Raw genomic sequence first — 24,107 nt, forward strand, 5'->3', positions numbered from 1 at the left:
AGACCTCAAGATTTAATAAAATTCATTTTTGAGGTCTAAAGAAGCCCTGTGTTTAGGAAAATGAAAGTTAGTTTTCAGAAAGTCAGACTAAATGTTAACAAAAAAAGAAATGCAATTCAAAAGTTGACCACCTCAAGGTGTAAGTAAAGCTGAGAGGTTTTTATGTAGTTAGCCATTCACATGTCTTCATTTTTCATCATTTTTTTAAACTTTTTGACATATTTTGTGGCAAAAATATTTCTTTGCATTTGCAGCTCCTCTTGATATATAGGACTTTTGGAGGCTAAACTTGCTCTAAGGCAAATAGCCAAGTTATAAATTCTAGTCAATAAAGTCTAGAGGTTATGCTCCTAACATGCAGGCAAGCTAGGATCTACTTCTAATTATTTATCTTCACTTTATGCTAATGCTTCTAAAATAAAATACTGTTCTGCACATACACAATTTACTTTTAATATTTTCAGAGCATTACACGTTAGTTTTTCCTGGTGTTTGAAAAATATTTTTCTTTTAATATCACTGAATCCATCTCTTGGATGCTCTACTTTATTGCTTTACTGATTAAAAGCAAAACAAAACAAAGCAAAACTTTGTTCATTGCCAAATATTTAGAAGATTTCAAGAAGCTAATAAGAAAGTAAAGCATTTTTGATACATTAGGCCAGTGGTCCTTGAGAAATATGCAGTGTATGTACTTTCACCAGTGTTGTGTTAGTATCTTTTAGCTTTGCCAACGTGATGGACAGAATATGATATTTTGTATTTGATTTGATCTTGAATTCCCTTTTTACTGTGGTTTTTTAAAAAAATGATTATTATAATTTATTTGTGTTTTTTCTATTTGTATTCTTTTGCCATTTAATATTGGACTCTATTGTTTATAAATTAAGGACAATAATCTTTTGTCTTTGATATATATATTTTTCTATTTTGTCACTCATCTTTCAACATTAGTTTTCCTAAAAACATTTTTAATTTCTACGCAGATAATTCTATCAATCAATTTTTTGATAGTTTCTGGCACCAATGTCATGCTTATAAAATTCTTTATTACCCAAAGTATAGTTTTCTTTTAGTATTTTATAATTTTCAAGCCTGTAATTACTTAACCTACTTCCTTAAATGCATAAAATGGGAATCTGTCTCAACTTCCCCAATAGTAAGTGAAATGTTCTGATGGCATGTTTTGAATAATATAGCACAATGTAATCAAATTTTAGGACTTTTGTGTATAATCATGCATATGCAGGGAAGAATCTATCAGAATAAAGTTTTAGTCTCAAGATGGTTTATTTTTCATGACCATGTAGATGCATCAATTAAATCAAATGATTAGAAATGCACAACTTATTATGGAAGTATGAATTACATTTTCAAATACATGTGTCCGATTTTAAAACCAAGTTCAAAAATGTACATATTTGGGCATAGAATACCCTCGATGATTTCAAGCTCCACATATTGCAATTAGTTTAAAAATTTATGGAGTATTCTCTTTCCAACCACATTGTTTTGAAACACTAAGACAGATCCAGAGTATTCAGTTAGGTAGAGGTAGGATAATGCAAAGAACACAAAAACTCAGCAGCCTTCCACTTTATCATCATTATCAAATTGACACCATATCAAACACTTTGACATGTCATAGCTCCAGCCTCTCAGGTACTTAAATGCTATGAAGACAGTGTAGATTCAGAAGGCCATAGATCAGCAGTGAGCATCTATTCCTTCCTTCACCCACTCATTCACTTTTTTTCATTTAATAGGTTCTTACTGAGTCCCCACTCTTCCTATATTTTGGGGATATAGCAGTGAACAAAACATATTCAAAGATTCTTTCCCATGTGGAGTCTATCTGGACAAATCACAGTTGCTAATAAGCATGTAAATATATAGTATTTCTAAACAATACTCAGGCTACACATACATTGGGGTGGAGGAGCAGAACTGTTAACTGGACCCAGTGACATGATGCGTGGGGGTTAGGGAAGGTGAGGCATGGAGACCTCTAACTGAAGAGCATTCCAGGAAGCAGCAATGGCAAGTGCAAAGGTATGGAGGCAGGAACATTCAATTATTTTTCAAAATGGTGCATGTATTTCAAAGTAATAAATATATTTGGAGTTGTAGAATAGAAATGCAGCCTTGAAAGTAAATTTCATCTATATATGGCTATTTACTTCTAATGTAAATTTGTTCAGAGCTGAAACATTTCTATGATTAGTATGGCCATTCAGAGTGGAATTTGGCTGTCAGGCCTGATACTATTAGCTCTTCTACCTTAGCAGTCTATGGTCTATTCAAGTTACTTCTCTCTCCATCATTCCATTCATCTGTAAAATGGGCCTAATGCCAGTATTTTTCTGATAGTGTTACTGTGAAGGTTAAATCATACAATGCATATCAAAGTATTTAGCGTAATGACAATCACATACTAAATTCAGTTATTTTTAAATCTGATGATTTTTCATCTCTATCTTGACAATAGCAGCTAACTTAATTTTCACTCAAATCTCATCATGAAAATCTACAAAATTGTGACCCATCATATTTCACATACTATCACTTCCTAAGTATGAATGCTATAATTAGATAATGCATTGCCCTTTTTGAATGCTCACTCTTCGACCCTCAGTATTTGCCTTGCCTTTTACAATATGTCCTTCAGTTACCAAGCTCACCCACCCCATTGGTTGTATTAGTACTACAGAATTCACACAATTAACTGCCCTCTGTACTGGAGGGTCAGGGAGGGCTGCAGAGAAAACAAGCCTTGGTTATTCCCTCAAAGGTCTTAAACTATAACTGGAACTGTAATGCACATAAAAACATATGAAATCTATAAAGATGGTCTAGAAATTCTGTACAAATGGAGCATCTATGGAGGCCTTAACCTACCCATCATTTCTCATGCTCTACTTACTCTCTGTCTTAGAGCCCTTGATCATGCTGTTTGAAACTTTCATTGCCTTCTCACTTATCTCCATCAGTCAGAATCCGCACTCATGTTTTAAGACACACAGCAGATGCTGATTCCCTCTTTATTGTATTTGAAAATTTATTCTTTTTTTTAATCACTTGAGACTTAGTATCATAAGTAACTATATATTCTACCAATAAGAAATTCCTTTTTGGAGAAAAGGTTGTATTTTGTTGTCCTTGTCTCTGTCATAGAATCTAGGATGGGTCTTTGTACCCACTGGTTACCCAACACATGTTTGTGGGCTCTACTAATGTTGGAAGAAAGGAACACATTGGAATGTGTCATTAGATATAGACTCATGGACTTTGAGAATCATTTTTTTCTGAACATGCATCTGAGGCAGAGTGCTAGATATCAGAAAGTCCTTCTAATAGATAAAGAAATTGACTGAAATACAGAATTCTATCATTTGTTTTAAAAAATAAATGTAATAGCTGTTATCTTCCTAGAATTCTCTGTAAAATAATGCTGGCCACAATACTTAACCATGAAACAGTTTTTCCATTTGAACCAATGAATAAGAAGATCTATACTTTTATTCATAGTAGCACTATGTCTTAACGTATCTCTGACTCAGTTCCCATATTTATAAAATGGATATATTTCTAACTCACAAAATCATTGAATTAAATGAAAGGATACGTATGAGGTGCTCAGAAGAATTCCTGGTACATATAAATATGTCAGCTCTAAATGTAAGTCCTTGGGGCGCCTGGGTGGCTCAGTCGGTTAAGCGGCTGCCTTCGGCTCAGGTCATGGTCTCAGGGTCCTGGGATTGAGCCCCACATTGGGCTCCCTGCTCAGCGGAGAGCCTGCTTCTCCCTCTCCCTCTGCCTGCCTCTCTGCCTACTTGTGCTCTCTCTCTCTCTCTATCAAATAAATAAATAAAATCTTTAAAAAAAATAAAAAAATAAATATAAGTCCTTATTTAGTCATTTTAAGTAACACTAATAAGGCAATACTTTTTTTAGCTTTTTGGAACATGATGTGAGTATAGATAAATAAATGCATAAATTTAAGAATTAACATAATGATTGGGATTTAAAGAGCAGCCTCTGCACAGTATTCTAGGAGAAAAAAAACTCCCATGATAAAACAATGTCTATTCAAGCTTGAAAGGACAATTGTCGATGTCTTCTTCAACTCTGTGGTAGAGGCAGTTTATATCATAATTTCTTATAATATTGAGCATTAGTATTAAAAGGCCATTCATTAAAGAAAACACTTTCATAAAGTATTAAATAGAATTCAATTAATGTAAATCATATTAATAGCAATGTTTGGTGCTTATGTAACATCTATGTCAGATAATGAATTAAGCATGTTATTAAATCTCTGCAGGCTGGAAACGGCATACCTTTGTCTGTCTTAATATAATCCTTTCATTAGTTCATAGGCCTAGAATTCTCCTGGGAGTATCAAAAAGTTGTCAGGAGGTCTCTGAATTCTGGGGGTGGTATCTGAATCTTTGTGCTTCATGACTACATTTCTTGACAGCTCCCCCATGCATACCCCCAGTGGAGGGGAATGTGTTTTGTTTTGGTTTTTATCCTAACAGGTTTCTCAAATAAATTAGTTATGTACATTTTCTTCAGCTGTAGCAAACAACTTGTCAGTGGAAGGTGAAAACATGTATTTTAGGTGGGGTCAGCCATCTTACCTCTGCATTCACAAGCAGGAAGACAAGATTTTCTTAGTTTTGATTTCATAGATTCTGTTTTTAATCCTCATTTGAAGCCACTTCTCTAAGCAACAGTAGTGTAATACAAACATAACTATTGCATCTACTTTTGTAATTTTTCAGTGTAGATGCTTATACCAAATGGTTTGTGTGTGTAGAGATTTACTTCACCAGAAATTTATGATTCTGATTGCTTTAGAACATCGAGATTGATGCATATTTACTGTAGTTTGTTTTCATCCTTATTGTTGTTGGTTAGTGATTATTTCTTTATATAATATTTTCATCTCATATATTAAAAACATGTAGTAGGGGTGCCTGGCTGGCTCGATCAGTAGAGCATGTAACTATTAATCTCAGGGTTGCAAGTTCAAACCCAGTGTTGGGCCTACAGCTTACTTAAAAAAATACAGTAACAAGTGTGATCAAGATTGAGATAAAAATTATAGAAAAAAGCTAAAACTCAGTTGAGTCATTAAAGAGTTTACTTGTTCTGGATACAAACCCCTGTCAGAGTAAAATATTGGAAGGGAGATGGATTAATTACTGGTTAGAGTCAGATTTCGTCTACACAATTGATTATATAACACCAACTTGTTTTTGAATTCCCCTAAAATGAAACATTTACAACATAGATACATTTAAAGTAGATAAATGAATCATAATGTCCTAAAGACATTTTGCCAAAAATCAGTGCCTACCGACATGTCTAGCATATTTCTCAAGGTCAATATGGAGATGATATGGAGAGATGGGATGTGACCTATGAGACTATTTGAAAAAGATTATGTGCTAGATTGTGTGATACTTAGCATTTTAAGGAAGATGAGCATGGATTTGAGTAATTCGGGATTTCATTACAGAAGTGTGTGTTTGTGTGTGTGTGTGTAAGGGAGGGCTGTGCTTCTATGTGTGTTTTCTTACTCAGTCCCTTTTCCTCTTCTTCAGTTGACTAACTCCTGTTTGCTGATATCTCTTCTTTCCAGAAATACCCCTACTGTGATGTTCCTACAACAGTCCCTTGGAACTTTTACTGCAGTATTTAACATGATTTATTGCAATTCTTTATACGTCTATTTCCAAAAATAGACTGAGCTACTTGAACTCAGGGACAGTATCTTATTGGTATTTCCAGAACACATTATAAGGTCATGCACATTAACATTTAATGTTTGTTGACTAAATGAACAAACAAATATGCTACAGAGGCAGAGTGCATGGTGCTCAGGGCTTGGCCTCTGGATCAGATTGCCTTGGTTCACAACCTGGCTCTGTAACTTTTTTTTTAAGACTTATTTAAAAAAAAAAAAACTTTTTTTAGAGAAGTTTTAGGTTTACAACAGAACTGAGCAGAAGGTACAGAGATTTCCATATACCCTCTGCCTTCACACAGGCACAGCCTCCTCCATTGTCAACATCCCCCACTGGAGAGGTACATTTGGGACAATTAATGAACCTACATTGACACATCATAATCACTCAGTCTGTAGTTTACATTAGGGTCCATTCTTGGTATTGTATATTCCATTGGGTTGGACAAATGAATAATGACCTGTATCCACCATTATTGTATCATGTATAGTATTTTCTTTGCCCTAAAAAACCTCTATCCTTTGCCTATTTATCCTAATACCCATCCCAACCCCACTCTACTACTTTTTATGTGTGGGATATTGAGTATGGCATTTTACTTTCTTGTGTTTCAATTTTCTCATGAGTAAAATAAGGATAATAATAATACCTATCTTAAAGTTTTGTTACGGATATTAGGAGTTGGATCACATAGTGAACTTAGCCCAGTGCCAGCCTACCAGTTAGATAATATAATACGACTGTGATTATTTCATTATTTTATGTACTATTCCACAATAAAATGAAAACATTTGGGAAGAGGGTATTCAGAGTGTTGGAAATGGCACCTGCTACAGAGGAGAGTTGGATATTATTTTGCGATTGAAGCAATGGGTGTATTTTGGGGTCAAATTCAAGATGATCTATAAAAACAGATTAATAGTCAACCAGAGCCACTGCACATTTAGGAACAGGTCATGGTATATGCCAGTGAAATAAAAGACTTAATACATTGCTATTGCATTGCTATTGGTTCAAAATCTAGCCAACAGTAATTGCAAAGAAGATCTACTGAATTTGAAATTTAAATCAAAAAATTTAAGAAATAAAGCTTTTTCTTTGTCACTATGGAGCCTATAGTTTGTATAAAAGTTTAGTTTAGATAGTGCCTATTTTAGTTGGAATATCTTTTAATATTAAATTTAAATTTCATAGAATATGGTTTTGAGGTATGACAGGAACTGTGAAAAAGAAGCCGATAGAGAATTAAATCTTCTCAAAATCTTAAGGAAGCCATGTACTATTGTTTCTAATTATTTTAGGATTTGTCCCTTAAGGGATCATAGTCATTCTTTGTGGATAATTATAAAGAAAGATATTTTGTGGTAGACCCATCTATGGCTTGAAAGGCTTATGAGAAGAAGAGAAAATTGTAAGGTGATTAAAAGGTTAAAAATATTAGCTTTCTAGACAAGCATGTTGCTCAACAACATTTGCAAACAATGTCCTCACTGGGAGAAATATCATATATGCTGATGAACAGTATATGCTATGGAAATATAAAAATAAACAATATTAAACATTTATATTTTTTAATTAAAACTTTAAGTTTCATTAAACTGCTTTTTAATCCACAAAATATTAATACAATCTGAATGTATTTTTATGATGAATCACTAGATATACTTCTAAGGTGTCACTTATCATTGATGTAAGTAAATAATTCATATAATATGCTTTGACAAAAATTAATCTTAAAAAATATATTCCCTAAATTAAGGAATTGAAACTAAGATTATTATATTAATTCTGAGATTAATATAACTAAATACATTACATTAATTTTAAAGAATTTTTTAAGGTAGCCCATATGTATAGATTCTAAAAAAGGGGAGAGGGGCTTATAAATGTTAAGGACTGGATTATCCCAAGTATGTAACCTGTCCAACAAGGACTCTCTTTAGTATTTTGGCTGTCATTATTTGTTAACTTAAATGTTTATGAGTAGCTTAGTTACATTCTGATATGTTATAACTCTTTTGGGCATAATTTCTTATTCAGTATTTAGTAGCTCTAACTAAGCTGGAGATTCAGATATTTTGTCAGTGACCTGTGCAACAGGTTTTGTGTTAAATAAATTTCTGATACTATTTCAGGCCTAGATAGCATGAGTTTTGAAGTCAGAGGCAACAATAATTCTTCTTCACCAGAGTAGCTAATTCCAACTCCTATTTATTTTTTGTTAGTGAAGATTTCAGTTTATTCATTTTAACCTTGTGTTTTGAGTAATTATCAAGTCTTACAACTCGTAGAATATGTGAATACCTGCTTTTCTTGTCCTTAGAAAATAATTCACATGTGACAATTTCATGTGGCCTGTGACACAGCATGGCTTGGTAATGTTGAGGCACGAGGGATTTCCATAATTTAAATATAAGCATACTGTTAGGAAGAACATATTCCACTAGGTCATAAGTCTCTAAACAAACTCACTGGAAATAACTGGTTTCATGGTAAACCAAGTTTCATGAATACCTATTTTACCACATTCTTAGAGATTAATAATACATATCAGCATAGTGAAAACTCTGAGAAACTGTCCCACAAAATAAAAGTATTAAAAGCTTTGGGGACGCCTGGGTGGCTCAGTCAGTTAAGCGTCTGCCTTCGGCTCAGGTCATGATCCCAGGGTCCTGGGATTGAGTCCCGCATCGGGCTCCTTGCTCTGCGGGGAGCCTGCTTCTCCCTCTGCCTCTGTCTCTCTCTCTCTGTCTCTCATGAATAAATAAATAAAATCTTTAAAAAAAATAAATAAAAGCTTTGGGAATTTGTGAAGTGCTTCCACAACACACATGCACTTTGAATAGAATTAACTGGGCATTTCCCAAATTAATTTGAGCACAGAACATTTTTTAAAAATTATTTTAAATTATTTTTCAAAGGAAATTTTATTTTGTGTTTGTATATGTATTTATTCAGTTATATACAGAATTTTCTTCTTAGTCTTGCTCAGTTTGCCATAACAAAATACCATAAACTGGGTCACTGGAACAACAGAAAATTATTTTCTTATAGTTCTGGAGGTGGAAGTCTGAGATCAGGGTACCAGCATGGTCAATTTTTGGTGATGGCTCTCTTCATTGGTTAGAGATGGCCTTCCCACTGTGTCCTCACATAGCTGAGAGAGAGCAAACAAGCTTTCTGGTGTCTCTAATTATAAGGTCCCTAATCTCATCATGAGGTCCTCACTGATATGTCCTCATCTAAGCTTAATTACCTCCCAAAGGCCCCATCTCCAAATACCATCACATTAGGGCTAGGGTCTCAACGTATGGCTGTGGGGGGAACACAATTCAGTTTATAACACCTGCCCTATAAAGAGTTGAGGGACTATTGGGTGCTTTGTGGTCATGAGCAGTAATCTGAGGGTGCTCTCCAAGTGTCAGCTGGTGATATTTTAAATGCCTGTCCCGTGGAACTTGGTATTTTGGTGACTGTGGGAAATCATCTCTTTGGTGAGTTAGTTCCTAACCTATTTGTACTGAGAAATACACATGGAAGTCCAAACAAATGAGAGATATGAGATTGAGAAAGTGCTCACATTCGCCATCATTGCAAAAAAAGTAATGTATCCTTCAAAGTTTTGCTGGCTATAGAAAAAAAAAGCTCTATGCAAAGGGAAAATATGGTAACAATATGCTTTCTGGATTATGTATATTGTTGTCTTTCAGAAAGTTGAAAAAATTCAACTAGCAAGTTAACAAGATCTTTCTAAGGGAAAAGTACCCATTTATAAACTGAGGATTATAAATCAGCTGCTTCTTTTAGTGAAATATATACATATATTAATCTTCAGAGGTTCTTTGCATTTTTTATTTTGATGGATCTATTTTATGAGGTTGATTTAATCTGGAAGATATCAATGATTATTTAAATTAATTTTATAGTTCTCACAAGGGTAATATTTTTACATATAATTATCTGCTTTTTATTTGATCTTTAGAACTGAACTATACAATAAAGATTAAGAGGATAAATTATATCTAGTTTGCTATGTGGAGAGGTAAATCTCAGGCACTGATCAAGTTTAGCCAGGATCATGGTTTGTCCACAAGGAATTATCTAAAAAATATGGCCAGTCATTAAAGTGTTAAACAAATAATGTGAAAAAGTTTGTTTTTATATTTTAAATTAAGATATGCTTTTGACAGATAATCTAAAATCTTCAGATATAGAAAAAATATGTATTACTTCAACCAGTGATTATCCCTTCTAATATGTTAGTATGTTTCCTTCCAGTCTTTTTTCTATGTATGTTCATTGCTTTTTTACTTAATTTCCCTATCTCTCTTGTGCTCCATTATGTGCATATCTGAAGGTTTTATCTTGCTTTTTTCATTTAATTTAGAACATAAGCATTTTCTCATAATCTCTTTATAAACTTCATTCTTCATGACTTCAGAATGTTCAAGTGGATATGTAAATCCTTAGGGAGATTGTACCTTTCCAATTAGAAATCTGAATGTGTGTGTGTGTGTGTCTTATATATTTGACTGTATATTTAGTCATAGTTCTCATACATTTTGGCTTGGCTTTGTAGAAGTAGTTTACTAGAAAAAAATATGCAGAATATAAGCACACAATTGGAATTTTCCTGGGGAGAAGGCAAATTAACTCTTGTAGATTCATGGAGCAAGCTACTTTCACCCCAAAATTCTTGTTTGTATTCCCAACTAAAGACTAAAATCAATGCTCACTTGCTGCCATGTATTTTAGTTCTGCACTACAGGCTATTTCATTTTGTCTTTCTCTTCAAAGAAGGGAGTGTGTCTTTATTCTTGCAACGCTAATGCCTAGCCCATTGCTTGTCCTACAGTAGCGCCTTTCTCTCAGATAGATGGATGAATGAATTGAACGTTTGAATGGAACCCTTCTTTAAGCGGGTAGGATTTAGAACCAAAATTTCTGCTAGTAGCTACTTTTGCATTTCCTAACTCATAACCATCACAGTCTCTTTCTGGATTTTACATGTTTCTCTGTTCCAACTCTCAGGAAGAAAATTGAACTTAATTTCTCAAAAACTACAGAAAAGATTAGCAGAAGATGATGTCTATGGAGAAGGTTGGGGATTGAAAACTCTGTGATGTACCCTCCCTCTAACATTTTAAATGCCTCCACTCTTTGGATGCATTTAGCTTCTTATTAATTCATATCACTTTAGTGTTCTTTTGTTAAGTTGGATTTTTACTTCACCCTGAATAAGTACAATAAAGGACTAGGAAGAGTTGGTAAACATTATACAGTTGTGGGAGAGAGACAGAAATTAGCATGAGACTGATTTAATGGTGTGAACTAAGGAGAGACATCTGCCCAGGGATCTGTCTGGAAAAGAAAGCTTTTTTATTCAGAACTGCAGGAAAGAGCGTGCCTGGGTGGATTCCTAAGTAAGTGAGATATTAAGTGTGGAGTTAGACACCTCTAAGCCATTGCTCTCCTCTTTTAATGCAGATGGTTGAAAATACTAAAGGCTGCACTATGGCTGATGTGTAAAGCTGGCAAAAACAATTACCAAAGTCATAAATTTGATTTCATTCAAGCTGTTAAAGGTAATAATTTATTTAAGTGAGGTCTTCTGCTTTTATTAGAATTAGGAAAGTTCAGCTGTTCTAATCCTCTTGGGTAGAGCTGGGTTACTGTTACAGGTAAGATGGCTTCAAGGTGGCTACTACTGAGGCCATTGATCATTCCAACAGGAAATGCTTTTGCTGATTGTTTCATTTCTTCTTTTCGGTTAAGTTTTTATTTTTTCTTTCCAAGAATAACTTCTTTCTTACAAAGTAAATAGGTCCACTTAAAAAAAAAAAAGTCCTAATTTAATCAGATGTTTTCAGAGAAGTTACAGCTAACCTGTGGCTTGATCAAGGCCACACTTTCTAGTAAATTGGTACAGCCAGCATTTGAAGATTGAGTTATCAAGACAATACCTGTGTGGCCAGAAGGCCACAGTACCACAATGGTTCTCTTGGAATTTCCCTAAAGCTCTGTGGAAAGTAATTTAAATATTCAAGTATTTTACAATTCGGTTCTCTTCCCTAGAGACAAACCCTCTGTTAGTTAGTGACTAAGACTGCAGTAAAGGTAAAACACCAAACCCATCAATAAGAGGAACTAACCGAACTATAGGTCATGGAGGATAGAGGAAAGTCTTGTTAATAAATAAACCTTCTAACTTCCCCTCTGCCAGGAAGTTATGTATAACTCCAAGGAGAGGTTCTAGTGGTCTTACTCTTATTCTGGAAAATTCTTATTCAAGTGTGAGTGACTTGACTATTCTTCCAAATCTTTTCTTCCAGTCCCTTCCGTTCTTTGAGTAGATATCTCAAAACTGTACTCTCTTCTAATTGTAAAGTAATCCTCAGTAGGGTGTTAGTTGATGGCTTTAGGCTGTTACTACCACCAGGGGTATTTGCATTTTAATGGAAGGCTTTAAAAGATCTTAAGGCTTCAAGACTGAAAGCAGTAAATCTCTATTGGCGGAATTGGAGGCAGTGTGATAGATTGGGCAGGAGATATCTGGGGTGAAAGGAGCCCACTGGGTCTATTCTAATCACAGCGTGAACTAAAGTGTTCCTACTTAGTAGCCTGACTTCCACTTCCAGAGTGAGGGCAGTGAGGATAGCTCCTGTGGCCTAAATAATAAAGTACTCTTAAACAGTTGCATTTTCTTTAAAAGCAAAACAAATTAAAACTTTCAAATGTTAGTTTCCTTTTCCTTTCCCACTTTCTCCATGGCGTCTTGCTTGAGATCTCTCAGTATCTCTGTGTTCTTTCTCTGGACCTCTGATGTAATTTTTAAAAAAATTTTTAAATTTTATTATGTTATGTTAATCACCATACATTACTTTGATGTAGTGTTCCATGATATGCAGAATATAAGCACACAATTGGAATTTTCCTGGGGAGAAGGCAAATGAACTCTTGTAGATTCATGGAGCAAGCTACTTTCACCCCGAAATTCTTTTATAACACCCAGTGCTCCATTTAGTATGTGCCCTCTTTAATACCCATCACCAGGCTAACACATCCTCCCAACCCCCTCCCCTCTAGAACCCTCAGTTTGTTTCTCAGAGCCATAGTCTCTCATGGTTCGTCTCCCCCTGATTTCCCCCTCTTCATTTTTCCCTTCCTGCTATCTTTTTTTTTTTTTTTTTAACATATAATGTATTATTTGTTTCAGAGGTACAGGTCTGTGATTCAATAGTCTTATACAATTCACAGCGCTCACCATAGCACATACCCTCCCCAATGTCTGTCATCCAGCCACCCCATCCCTCCCACCCCCCACCACTCCAGCAACCGTCAGTTTGTTTCCTGAGATTAAGAATTCCTCATATCAGTGAGATCATATGATACATGTCTTTCTCTGATTGACTTATTTCGCTCAGCATAATACCCTCCAGTTCCATCCACATTGTTGCAAATGGCAAGATTTCATTCCTTTTGATGGCTGCATAATATTCCATTGTATATATACACTACATCTTCTTTATCCATTCATCTGTTGATGGACATCTTGGCTTTTTCCATAGTTTGGCTATTGTGGACATTCCTGCTATAAACATCGGGGTGCACATACCCCTTCGGATCCCTACCTCTGATGTAATTTAGGATTATCCTGACACTCAAAATTCCAAGCTTTTGTCATACCTTACTTTTCATTTCCTGGAAACTTCAAGACCACTGGAATGGATGACGTAGGATACTTGACGAATTTTGGGGAAAGGGCTTCCTAAGTTGGATTAAAACTTATTTAAATACATAAAGTGAAAAGAAGAAAAAAAGAAAGAAAATAAATATATATAGTAATCCGGGCACTGAGTTAAGTTTTTAGGACACAAAGATATATTTTATACACTTTCTGCCATGTATGCTGGAGAGTAAAACAAATGCACAGATTACTACGATCAGTGCAGAGAGAGCTATAATAGAATTGTTCACCATGGGTTATCATGGTGCATAGAAAGCATACTAACTAGAAGTGGTTAGTAAGAAGGATAGTTAAAGTTTAGCCAAGTTTAGCCAGGTGAATGGGGATGAGGGTGAGTTGGTGTAGAAAAGGCTTTGGTGGCAAAGGAGGCAGCATCTATAAAGGTGGTGTAATGGGAGACCAAAGCAACTTGTGACACACTTCATTTAGGGGGGCCATGAATGTAAGAATAAAATGATGAGATTGGAAAAGTAGGCAGGGGCCAAGCATTGGAAGGCTTTGGTGCCGTGGTAAGGAGTGTGAATCTTATGGAGAACTACTGATATTTTTAAGCAAATGGAAAACATGAATCAAATTTGCATTTTAGAAAAATCCTTCTGAGATCAGTATGGAGAGTTGTCTTGACTCTGGACTCTAGGCTTTATAGTGGAACGAAGTTGGAGGTAGATCTTAGAGGAGTTCAGAAGGCTGTAATAGTAGGTTAAATAAGAAATGAGGGATTGACCTGGAAGATAGAAGTAGGGATAGAGAAAGGAGAATGGATCAGAGAGACATCTTCATTGGGATGATATTTGAGTGTACAGGGTGGAGGTTGGGGGAGTGGGGGAGAAACAGCTGAGTCCTGGATTTTTGGCTTAGTCGGTTAGGTGCCATTTTGCTGAACCAGGGAAAGAGAGAGAGGTTTTAATGGGGAAGATGAGTTCAGATTTGGACAAGTTGAGTCTTAGATTATTAAAGAACATCTAAACAGAGATTTCCAGTAGACGGGCATTAATCTATGTGAATCCCAGGAGGAAGACCTAGGCTGTAGATATACATTTAGCCATTATTCCTTAGCATCTCAGGGATGTCAATAGCAGGATTACTCAGGAAGAATGGAGACTATCAGAGGGCTGTTGATTAACCCTAGGCACATAACATAACAAGAGTTAAAGAAACAGCTGAAGATGAAGAATAATAATGACAAATAAGAATAAGTAGCCAGACAGATACTATAATATGAGGGAGAATGTCCTTATGGAATAGCAAAACAAACTCACAGTCTCCTTGCTTTTGGTTCAAAGCCCTTCAGGATCTGGCCCCAGGCAGTAAATCTAGCATTATCCCTCTTCTCTCCCCATCTTTCTTGACTTTTTTTTGGCTCAATGGAGATAATCCTGTACATTCATACATTGGCATGTTTCCATTCATCTCTCATATTCTCACTGGAGTGCACTTTTCTTCCATTATTTTCCTCTCCATGCCTACCTAACTCATCCTGCAGAATACTCTTCTAATGCTTCTACTGCCATGAAATCTCATCTCCCTTCCCTCAACATGGAAGTATCATCATCTAGCCTAACCTCCAATCAGTATTCAGATTGCAACTTTCTTATGACACTTAGCACATTCTGGCATGCGCCATAGTTATTTATGCACCAGATTGTCCCTCTTAGGCAAGAGCATAAACTCCTGAAGACTAAAGAACCCATTCTCCCAAATTAATCTCCACAGTGTACTGCTTTGAAAACAGCAAGTGCTTAATAATTGTTAAATGATCACATATATTACTTACACTAAATAATAAAGGCAAGATCTTTGAATCTTCTGATAAGGCAAAGGATCTCAGTTGAGGCTCACATGGAAATGTGAACTTATGAAGGCTCTTTCTGGTGGTTCTGAGATGTCAAGGCACATATTGCCCAGACGATGGAAAAACATTTCACAAAAGCGGATTCATGATACAGGGGCAGAAAGGAGAAACATAATGCTAAGTGTATTTGTTTCAAGAATTGCTAAAATTATATTCTTCATGTTATTCTCATGCAAAAATAGTAAACGCTTACCTCTTTTTCACCTTGTGCTTTTAAAATTTTAAAAGTTAATCTCATGCAATAGGCATGTAAAGGACAAGTACCGCTAAAACACAAACACAATGTATTTTTATTTATCCTAAAGGCAGATATAAGATGCTATACTGGCAGTTTCTCAACGACGTCCTGCAAATAATCCTAAGCCCTTGCAGTTTATTTTAGTGGATTAAAGTAAAGCAACCTAGTGGGGCTGTTCATTTAAATAGAATAGGGTTAAATGATAACTTGACTTATCTTTTAAATGACAAAAAATAAAGAAATTGCAAGACCTTTTCACACATTAGATATGTATTGTCATTTATCATCTAGATATCAGGCTAGCAGTGCGAAGTAATAAAACATATCATCGAAAAATGTGCTATAGGTCTGAATCACTCTTTCATTCCACCTCCCAGCTAACTGTAGTATTAAATCAAACAAGCAGAACATTTCCTTAGGCAGCCATTGCCTTTTAATTTCCTGAAGAACCTTAAAATATCATTCATTACAAGTACTACACATATTTGGTTTTTAAAAGTCTCATAAATCAATAGCAGGCTGACTGTAATAATTATTACAAGTTAGTGCATAATTTTCGTGCTGAAGGCTGCATGCAGAACTTTAGCATATGCAAACGAGGCAATTCAAACTGTGTATAGATATTAATATGAAGAAGCAGGTAACGAGGTGCAGGCTATGAATTATGCATCAAGAGTGGCTGATCTTCAATGAGGAAAATGAATTCAGCATGTAATCTAATTAGTGATGGAAGTCTATTACATCTAACTGCAAAAGCAACCGTCCTTGAAACAAATTTATTTACAGTCCATGTTACCACTTGAAACAACTTTGAAATGATGTGTAAGACAACAGCTTAATTGTAAAAATTTTTTGTTTGTTTGTTTCAGTTCTAGACCTGGAAGGCCTCCTAAGAGGACTCAAAGTGTCACCTCCCCAGAGAACTCTCATATCATGCCACATTCTGTCCCTGGCCTCATGTCTCCTGGGATAATCCCACCAACAGGTAAGAATACTACCCATTTATACCAAAAACATTAAAAGTCAGCCAATGTCATAGTTCTTATATATGTATATGTATGTTTACATAGATATTTATACCCATCAATTGTGTTTTGTGCACACTAACATTATGTTACCGATGAGAATTTCTTGCAAAACTGCATTAGGGTTATCATCATTTCTTTATTTAAAATAAAATGAAAGGAGCTAAATCGAGCACAGTGCTAGGAGTGATTCTAATTAATCCTCTCACTAATTTCAAACAACAAATTATTATCCCTATTTTCCTGGTAAGTAATCAAAGCTAGGAGAGAATCAAGTGACTCTCCCAAGGTCAATTAGCTTGTAACTGTTAGTGGTTATTCAAATTCAGGTCTCTGGATTCTAAATTTATGTTTTCATTCATAAGAACTCCGAAATAGACTGAAATGCATCCAAACAAGACAGTAACTATGTCAATAAAATATCTCCTCTATTTTTTCAAACTATAGTGTGAATACATTTCCATTAGAAACATCTGAAAGATGGTCACTTCTGGAATTTTAAAAATGTGCAAGAAAAAAGAATAGTCTTGACTGCATAAGTTCCATACCACAAACAACTTTAATAATGCACTAGATACGAAAATAACTCATTTGATTCTACCCCTTGGATGTGTTCATTGAGTCTTTTATTTACTTAACACGTTTGCCCACTTTCCATGTTTCATCCAAACCAATGAGCAAATTAAAATAATAATTATGGTGATTTTATTTATATTCATTCTTACCATCACCAGGAGATTATTGAGGAGATATACATATAAACACAATTGCCATGTAACACAAACTGATACAGGAAGAATAATCTGGCAAGATGAGGAGAGAGTCTTCCTCTTTTCTCTGAATTCCCCTATCAGTGTTTTCTTTTATTTTGTAACATTTCTCTTTCTCTATGCTATGATACCATTATGGATAATCTGATTTCATATTCCAAATTTGGTAGAAAGCTCTTTGAAGGCATGATTATTTTAATTCAACTTTATTTTTGTGAGGATGCCTAAACAGTTCTTTCACCTTTGTGGACCTTTATCAAACATCTGTTGAGTTGAATTTCAAACCATTTGTTCATTTTATATATTTAATCTTTTTCCAGTAAGGTACCATGGTATATACTTAACAGCAAATTATTTAAAGTGCCACAGAGAGTTGTATTTTTATGCTAATTTTGCAGATGAAAATTTGAGACATAGAAAAATGAAATCAATAGCTGAAAATGACCCAATTACAGAATGAGTATCATCATTTCCATTTGTTTAATTAGTCGTGTTTCTCAAGTGATTGAATCCTACTGGCTGAAATTCTAATTCCAAATTTGAGATTCAGAAAAGAAATAGGCAGTGCTTTGTTAAATTTAACTGTTTTTATTTAGATAAAATTTCCTGATCTGAAAATTTGGCGATTTTTTGGTACCATATAGCCTAGATGTAACTAAAATCTTAACTGTTCATATTTTATGCTTGAAAGACTCAGGTGTGCTAGAAGAAAGAATTGTTGACTTAATTAACTTCTCAATGAACTGTGTTATGGGGATTTTAAAAAATCATTTTAATAATCATTATTCTGTATTTGAAAATTTTGCGTTGCAGTTATCTTATGGGTGAAACGTATTTTAGATTGTATTCATATTAAGATAGGGAAGATCTGGTTCCAAATCATCAATATCATCAACATTTAATCTTTTAAGGGGAAGACAATAAATAGTTCGTTATCAAAATAGTGAAGAAATAAGATGATTTCATCACAGTCTAAGTATAGCAACACCTCACATAGTTAACAGCATCATGTAACTTTAGGGTAAGTAAAGTTTCTAAGTGATGATCATATGCCAAAACTGAAAATCAAAATATTAAGTTATTTTCCATAGACCCCTTTCTGAAATATATAATTCCCTGGCTTGGTGAACAGAGACACCGAAGATAATTTAAACTTGACTCATTATTATGGACATTCATTTTTGAAGTAGGATCAATTTCATGTATTTCAGTTGCTGTGATGTTCTTCTCAAACATGTTTTTTTTGTTGTTGTTGTTGTTTGTTTGTTTACTTTTGTTCTTCTTAGTATGTCATGAACCCAGAAAACAGAATTTCTTTCAAGCTTATTAAGCATTATATTGAAAAAGACCTTAAAGAGTCATGTTCTAGAAAATTTGTTTTAGATGAGGAAATAGAGGCTCATCAAGAGGGTAAAATGGATTGAAAAGTAGGTTTGAACAGCTCAGTGCTCTATAGAGCCCAGCGAATGACTTTAAGACATGGGGAGCATGGCCTTACTATTAGCTATTTCACTTACTTTCTTTTTTATTTGTTTGTTTCAAGTTTTTATTTAAATTTTAGTTAGTTTACATGTAGTGTAAATTTTAGTTAAATTTTAGTTAGTTTACATATAGTGTAATATTAGTTTCAGGAGTAGAATTTGTGTGTCATCACTTACATATAATACCCAGTGCTCATCACAAATGCCCCCCTTAACACCCATCACCCCTTCAGCCCACCCCTCCACCCACCTTCCCTCCTGCAACCCTCAGTTTGTTCTCTAGAGTTAAGAGTCTCTTATGGTTTGCCTCCCCTCTCTTTTTTCCTTTCTCCTATAAATTCCACATTTATTTCACTTACTTTCAACTTTCAGAGATTATCCAAAGATTTATACCTGCCAGGAATTTGTTGCACATGAATTCTGTTATCTTAATATATTTGATGTGATTGCTTTTTCTGCACAAAATTTTTCTAGATGGAGAAGTTTAGATTTTAGTTGAACACAGACTAATATTTCCATCCCTTGGATTATTTACTCACTTTAAACATTAACTGGAAATCCAATGGTCTTAAAGAAATCTTATAGTTCTCAAAAGAGTGTACACTTTTCTCCCAAGGAGAACTTAGTGTATTCAGGGAATATGATTTACTATGAATATATAGAATTTTATGTGCCGGGACTTTATTTATATTTGCTACTTTCTTTTCTATATTCGTGACTTTCTTTAAAAAAAAAACACATTTTTTTTTCTTTCTAAGATGGGGAATGTGAAGTGTGTTAGTTATTTTTTTAAACTTAATGAAGAAGTTACGTATCAGTATTGTTGATATTAAGCAAAGTGGTTTGATGATGTTTCTACTATGTTTTTAACCTGTGGGTTTGGAATTTTAAAAATGTATTTCCAAGAGTCTATAGTTATATCAGTATCTTTAAAAGGCCTGGAAATCATGTTTCTAAAACTAGTAAAGCAAACAAACAGCATTTAATCCTCAAGAAAACAAAGAAAGAAAACAAACAACCCCTGTCCCTAAAATCTCAAATCCTTTCTAAAATTTAAATTGTAACCTACTGTGAACATTGACCTGTACTTTTGGACTCACAGTATTACCATTTGAAAAGTATAAACAATGCAAATTTACCTTTGACGTTGCCAAAATTGGTCCTGTGAAAAAGAAAATTTATTAATTTTGACAAATTTATAAAAATCTATCAGTTTGTTCTTAATCATTCCCTCATGTTTTCTTTTCAAGAATTGAACATTGGAATTAAATGATAATCTTTCCTGGAGGCATCTGTTTTCTCAGGAAAAAAAGAAGACTACCTTTATGTGTTTTTTTTTAAAGTATTTTCCCAGCCCTAATATCATGTACTTAGGTATCTATAATTAAAAGAAAAACTTTGAGATTGCTTATCAAGTTTTTATTTGTTATTTTGGTCGCTTGAGTGGGCTTGTGTGTAACCTTAGAAGGGGGCGTGGGCAGATGGTGATAATTTCCAAAATTTATGGTTGTCACAGGATGCCATGGCAACCAGAAGTGGAAGTTAATGAAAGAAAGAAGGCTCTTTGTAGAGTCTTACAACGCAATGCCCCCTGTAGTGCTCTCTACACTTATTTGGACTGAGTACATGTCATAAATCATTTTTGATAACAAATACCAGTTTGGAATAAATTTATCCTAGCAACAGAGTTCCAATAACATTCGTACTTTTTATAGAATTGTGTCCATTTTACAATTAAGGGAAGAGTTATTTAGGAATTCTAAATATTCCCCTCTTGTGCCAGGAGTGCAATTTGGCTAGTGTATTTGGCCAACTTCCTGATTTTTATCTTTAGGGCAGAATGCAAACTAGTTTTGAAATACAATTTTATATAAGTATTAAGAAGTAACTCGGTGAGACCCAAATAGTTGCATTTGACTTAGAAAAAAAAACCAATTTAAATATACGCAAACTGAATGAATGATTTATAGTTTTGCTTCTTGAGCATATCTTTCTCACTGTGACCTTGTCGGCACATAACCAATAGGCATTCAAGATAAAGAAAGCAATTGTAAATACATGTGCATTATCTCTAAAAAGTAAGAACTTCTAAGCGCAATTTTACCATTTTGGAAAAAATACTAGACCAGGACAATGTTAATCCAGAGTTAATCCCATTGAAACATTCTTTTCTTAAAAAACAAAAAGATGATAGGAAAGTATTCTCATGTGTATTTGTAATTCAAAGGAGTATACCCAAAGTTTATATATTTTTATTTTTCTGGCTAAATGCTACTAACTAACCGGCAACAACATTTGAACTACCCCTTTTTGCATTATCAGCATTTGTAACATCTTAAATGCATTAAACATTTCCACTTCTGGGGAGAAAATTCATAGTATGGAAATGTGCCTTGTATTTTGAGAAGTTTATTAAAACAAATGCATTGTATTCCCTGGGGAGACTCACAAGTAAGGAAAACTGAAAAATGCACAAGTAAAACAGCCATGAGTGGATTGATTGTCTTCACTAATAAATTAAACATAACAATCTACTGAATGCTTTACTCAAAGAGTAAATATGATACAAACGATTTAAACCATTAATGTTATGTAGTATGTGTATGCATGCATTTTCATACATTTATATGTGGTAAACGTTTGTGAACTTCACTCACTAGACATTTTGAGGCTAGTGCATTTAACTTATCAGTATTTAATGCATGTTCCCTTTATGTTTTTCTTGAAGGGAAAAAGAAAATATTTTGTTTGTTTGTTTTTTTTGAAAGGCCAGCTTAAACACTAGACTTCATCATATAACTTACTTAGTTTTAAAACTTTTACTGGATACTGTGTTACTTACCTGGGGCTGCTGTAACAAATTATCCCATCGTTTGGTGACTTAAGTAAATGAAAATTTGTTCTCTCATAATTCTGTAGAAATCCAACATTGGTATCATTCTGCCAGATCAAGGAGTCAGCAGGGCCACACTGCCTCTGGGGGCTCTTGGGGATCCTTTGTTCCTTGACGCTGAGCTTCTAGTAACTGCCAGCATTTCTTCTTGGTTGGTAGTTCCCTCCCTCTAATTTCTGCCTTTTCCTGTGTGTGTGTGTGTGTGTGTGTGTGTGTGCGCGCGCGCGCGCGCGCGCACACGCGCAGGCACAGGTGTATAAAATTCCGCCTCTCTTGTAAGGACATTTGTGAACATATTTAGACCTCATTAGATAATCCAGGCGAATATTCTCATCTCGAGATCCTTAACATAATCACGTCTGCAAAATATCTTTTTCCATAGAAAGTGGCGTTCATAGGTTCCCTACATGAGGATATGGGCATAAACTGGGGGTCATATTAGCTTACCACTTCTGGCAAGTCGCTGGGTGAGGTACTCTGAAGGGCCGAAGCGTGGTGTTGTAGACATGCGTTTGGGAGATTTTTGTGATTTTTGTTCGCTGTGGTATCCCAGTATGTAGACTACTGCTTGCCACAGAAGCAGATATTGAAAATAAATATTTGTTCAGTGAATATGGCTAATATATGTTTAGTAAAGGATTTCTGAGATGAATTATTAGGCTTCCAAGTTGCAGATTTCAACAGTGGTGTTACGTAATGTACTTTAAAAATCCTATTAAGCATGGGTTAGACTCCAGATTAAAGACTCAGAGGGTAGAGCCTAAAGGAGGTGTACTAAGTAAATGGAGGGCTTTAATTCATTTGTTTATAGGTTATGATGACTACATTTAAGTATTATCATCAACACTTGATGAAATTTATATCTCCAAATTGATACTCTAGAGAAGCAATATTTATGGAAATAAATGGCAACATAGAACTCATTAGTCTTTAAAATTCCTGCATATTATATACTATATTATATGGTTCTTAAGGATTGGAATCCTCATTGTGCCCACAGTGTCTTGATATAGAATTAGTTTAATACATATATGAATAAAATATAGCTCTTAATTTAACTAAGTGTACATACAGCTTTGGTATGAGGAACTATATAATAAATATATTTACTTTATCAAATTTGTAATATGTATTAGAATCAAGCATTTCAGTCCAATCACAATATGCCCCGGGTCTATTACTTGCATAATAGAAATTCATAAATGTCTTTTTTTCTAAGCTTTTAGAGCAAAGATCTGTTATTTTTAGATTTAATTAGGTAACCACATATTACTAGACTTCTGGACAGACCTCCCATCTACTTAATTTAGAAGAAAATTACAGCCCTTTCCGTAATTTGTTTCTCTCTTCCAAGTTTCTGTTGAGTTCTGTGTTCTTACATGCCTACACTGGGCCATAGTATGTGTTATAATCTACTTACACTTCTCTCTCAGTAGATTTGAAGTAATGAAGTTGCTAGTATCTGTAATTGACTAATTGCAAGGCATTATTTGCTTCTTTTTTAGTAATATGATGCCTCCTTTGACAGAAGAGAAGTTTATTTACATTAAGAAAAGCAAATCAGATTTGAGTCAACTTTTGATTATGATAGTGGATGGTGTGTGGACTAGTTGGGGCTTTGTGGACTATCCATTTATTGTAAGATTCTCAGACAGTGTTCTAATCCCTTGGTTATACAGTATGATACATGTCTTTTATTGCTCACTGCAATTTCTTGCCCAGTAAGAGATGCTCTTACTATCTTGGTTCCCTCCCTAATCAAGAGAGCTAAGAAATAAAAATATTGTTCATTTAGGAAAAACAACCAATTCTGCTATAGATACACCTTGAATATTCCTAAAGATGCTGTAGAACGAAGTCATGTAAAGCAAGATAAACAATTATTTGTGCAGGCTCCTTCTCTGTCTTTGATAGACTTTCCTTTCTACGGCTAACTTCAAAGTTTCAACTCCTTCCCTTAATGATGTGCTCCTGGTTTGTTATTAAAAATTTAACCATATCATGTTGGACTTTTAAAATATTTCCTGCATGCATTTTGGGGATAATTTTTACAACTTCACACTCTTCTGTATAAAGAAGTAGATTTGCTTATTGAAAGTACTGACAGGATCAAACATTTCAAGAGAACTTGACAAATGTCAGAAAGACAGCAGTATTAATAAAGTCTTGCATTCAGTCTCCTAAAATCTTCATTGCCCTGGTCATGAATGAACTTAAGATCTGATTTGAAAACATTGTGCTTGATAAACACCTAAGGATTTTATCTGGCTATGTAATCAGATAAACCAACATTGTGATAAAACTTCTGAAAGCACTAATATAAACCTAACTGAATAGGAATATAA

The 24,107-nt window shown here is 34.5% G+C and overlaps 1 protein-coding gene across 1 annotated transcript in view; it reads left to right on the top strand.

The window, feature by feature from the left end:
* The window catches only part of DACH1 (dachshund family transcription factor 1), a 425,055-nt gene that overhangs the window by 163,391 nt on the left and 237,557 nt on the right, over positions 1 to 24,107 (top strand). The window contains exon 2 of the mRNA XM_021697891.2: positions 16,463 to 16,578. Coding sequence (XP_021553566.1) covers positions 16,463 to 16,578 — 116 coding nt within the window. The remainder of the gene's footprint in view (positions 1 to 16,462; positions 16,579 to 24,107) is intronic.

Source organism: Neomonachus schauinslandi, chromosome 3 (assembly GCF_002201575.2).
Source record: "Neomonachus schauinslandi chromosome 3, ASM220157v2, whole genome shotgun sequence".
Lineage (NCBI taxonomy): Eukaryota > Metazoa > Chordata > Mammalia > Carnivora > Phocidae > Neomonachus > Neomonachus schauinslandi.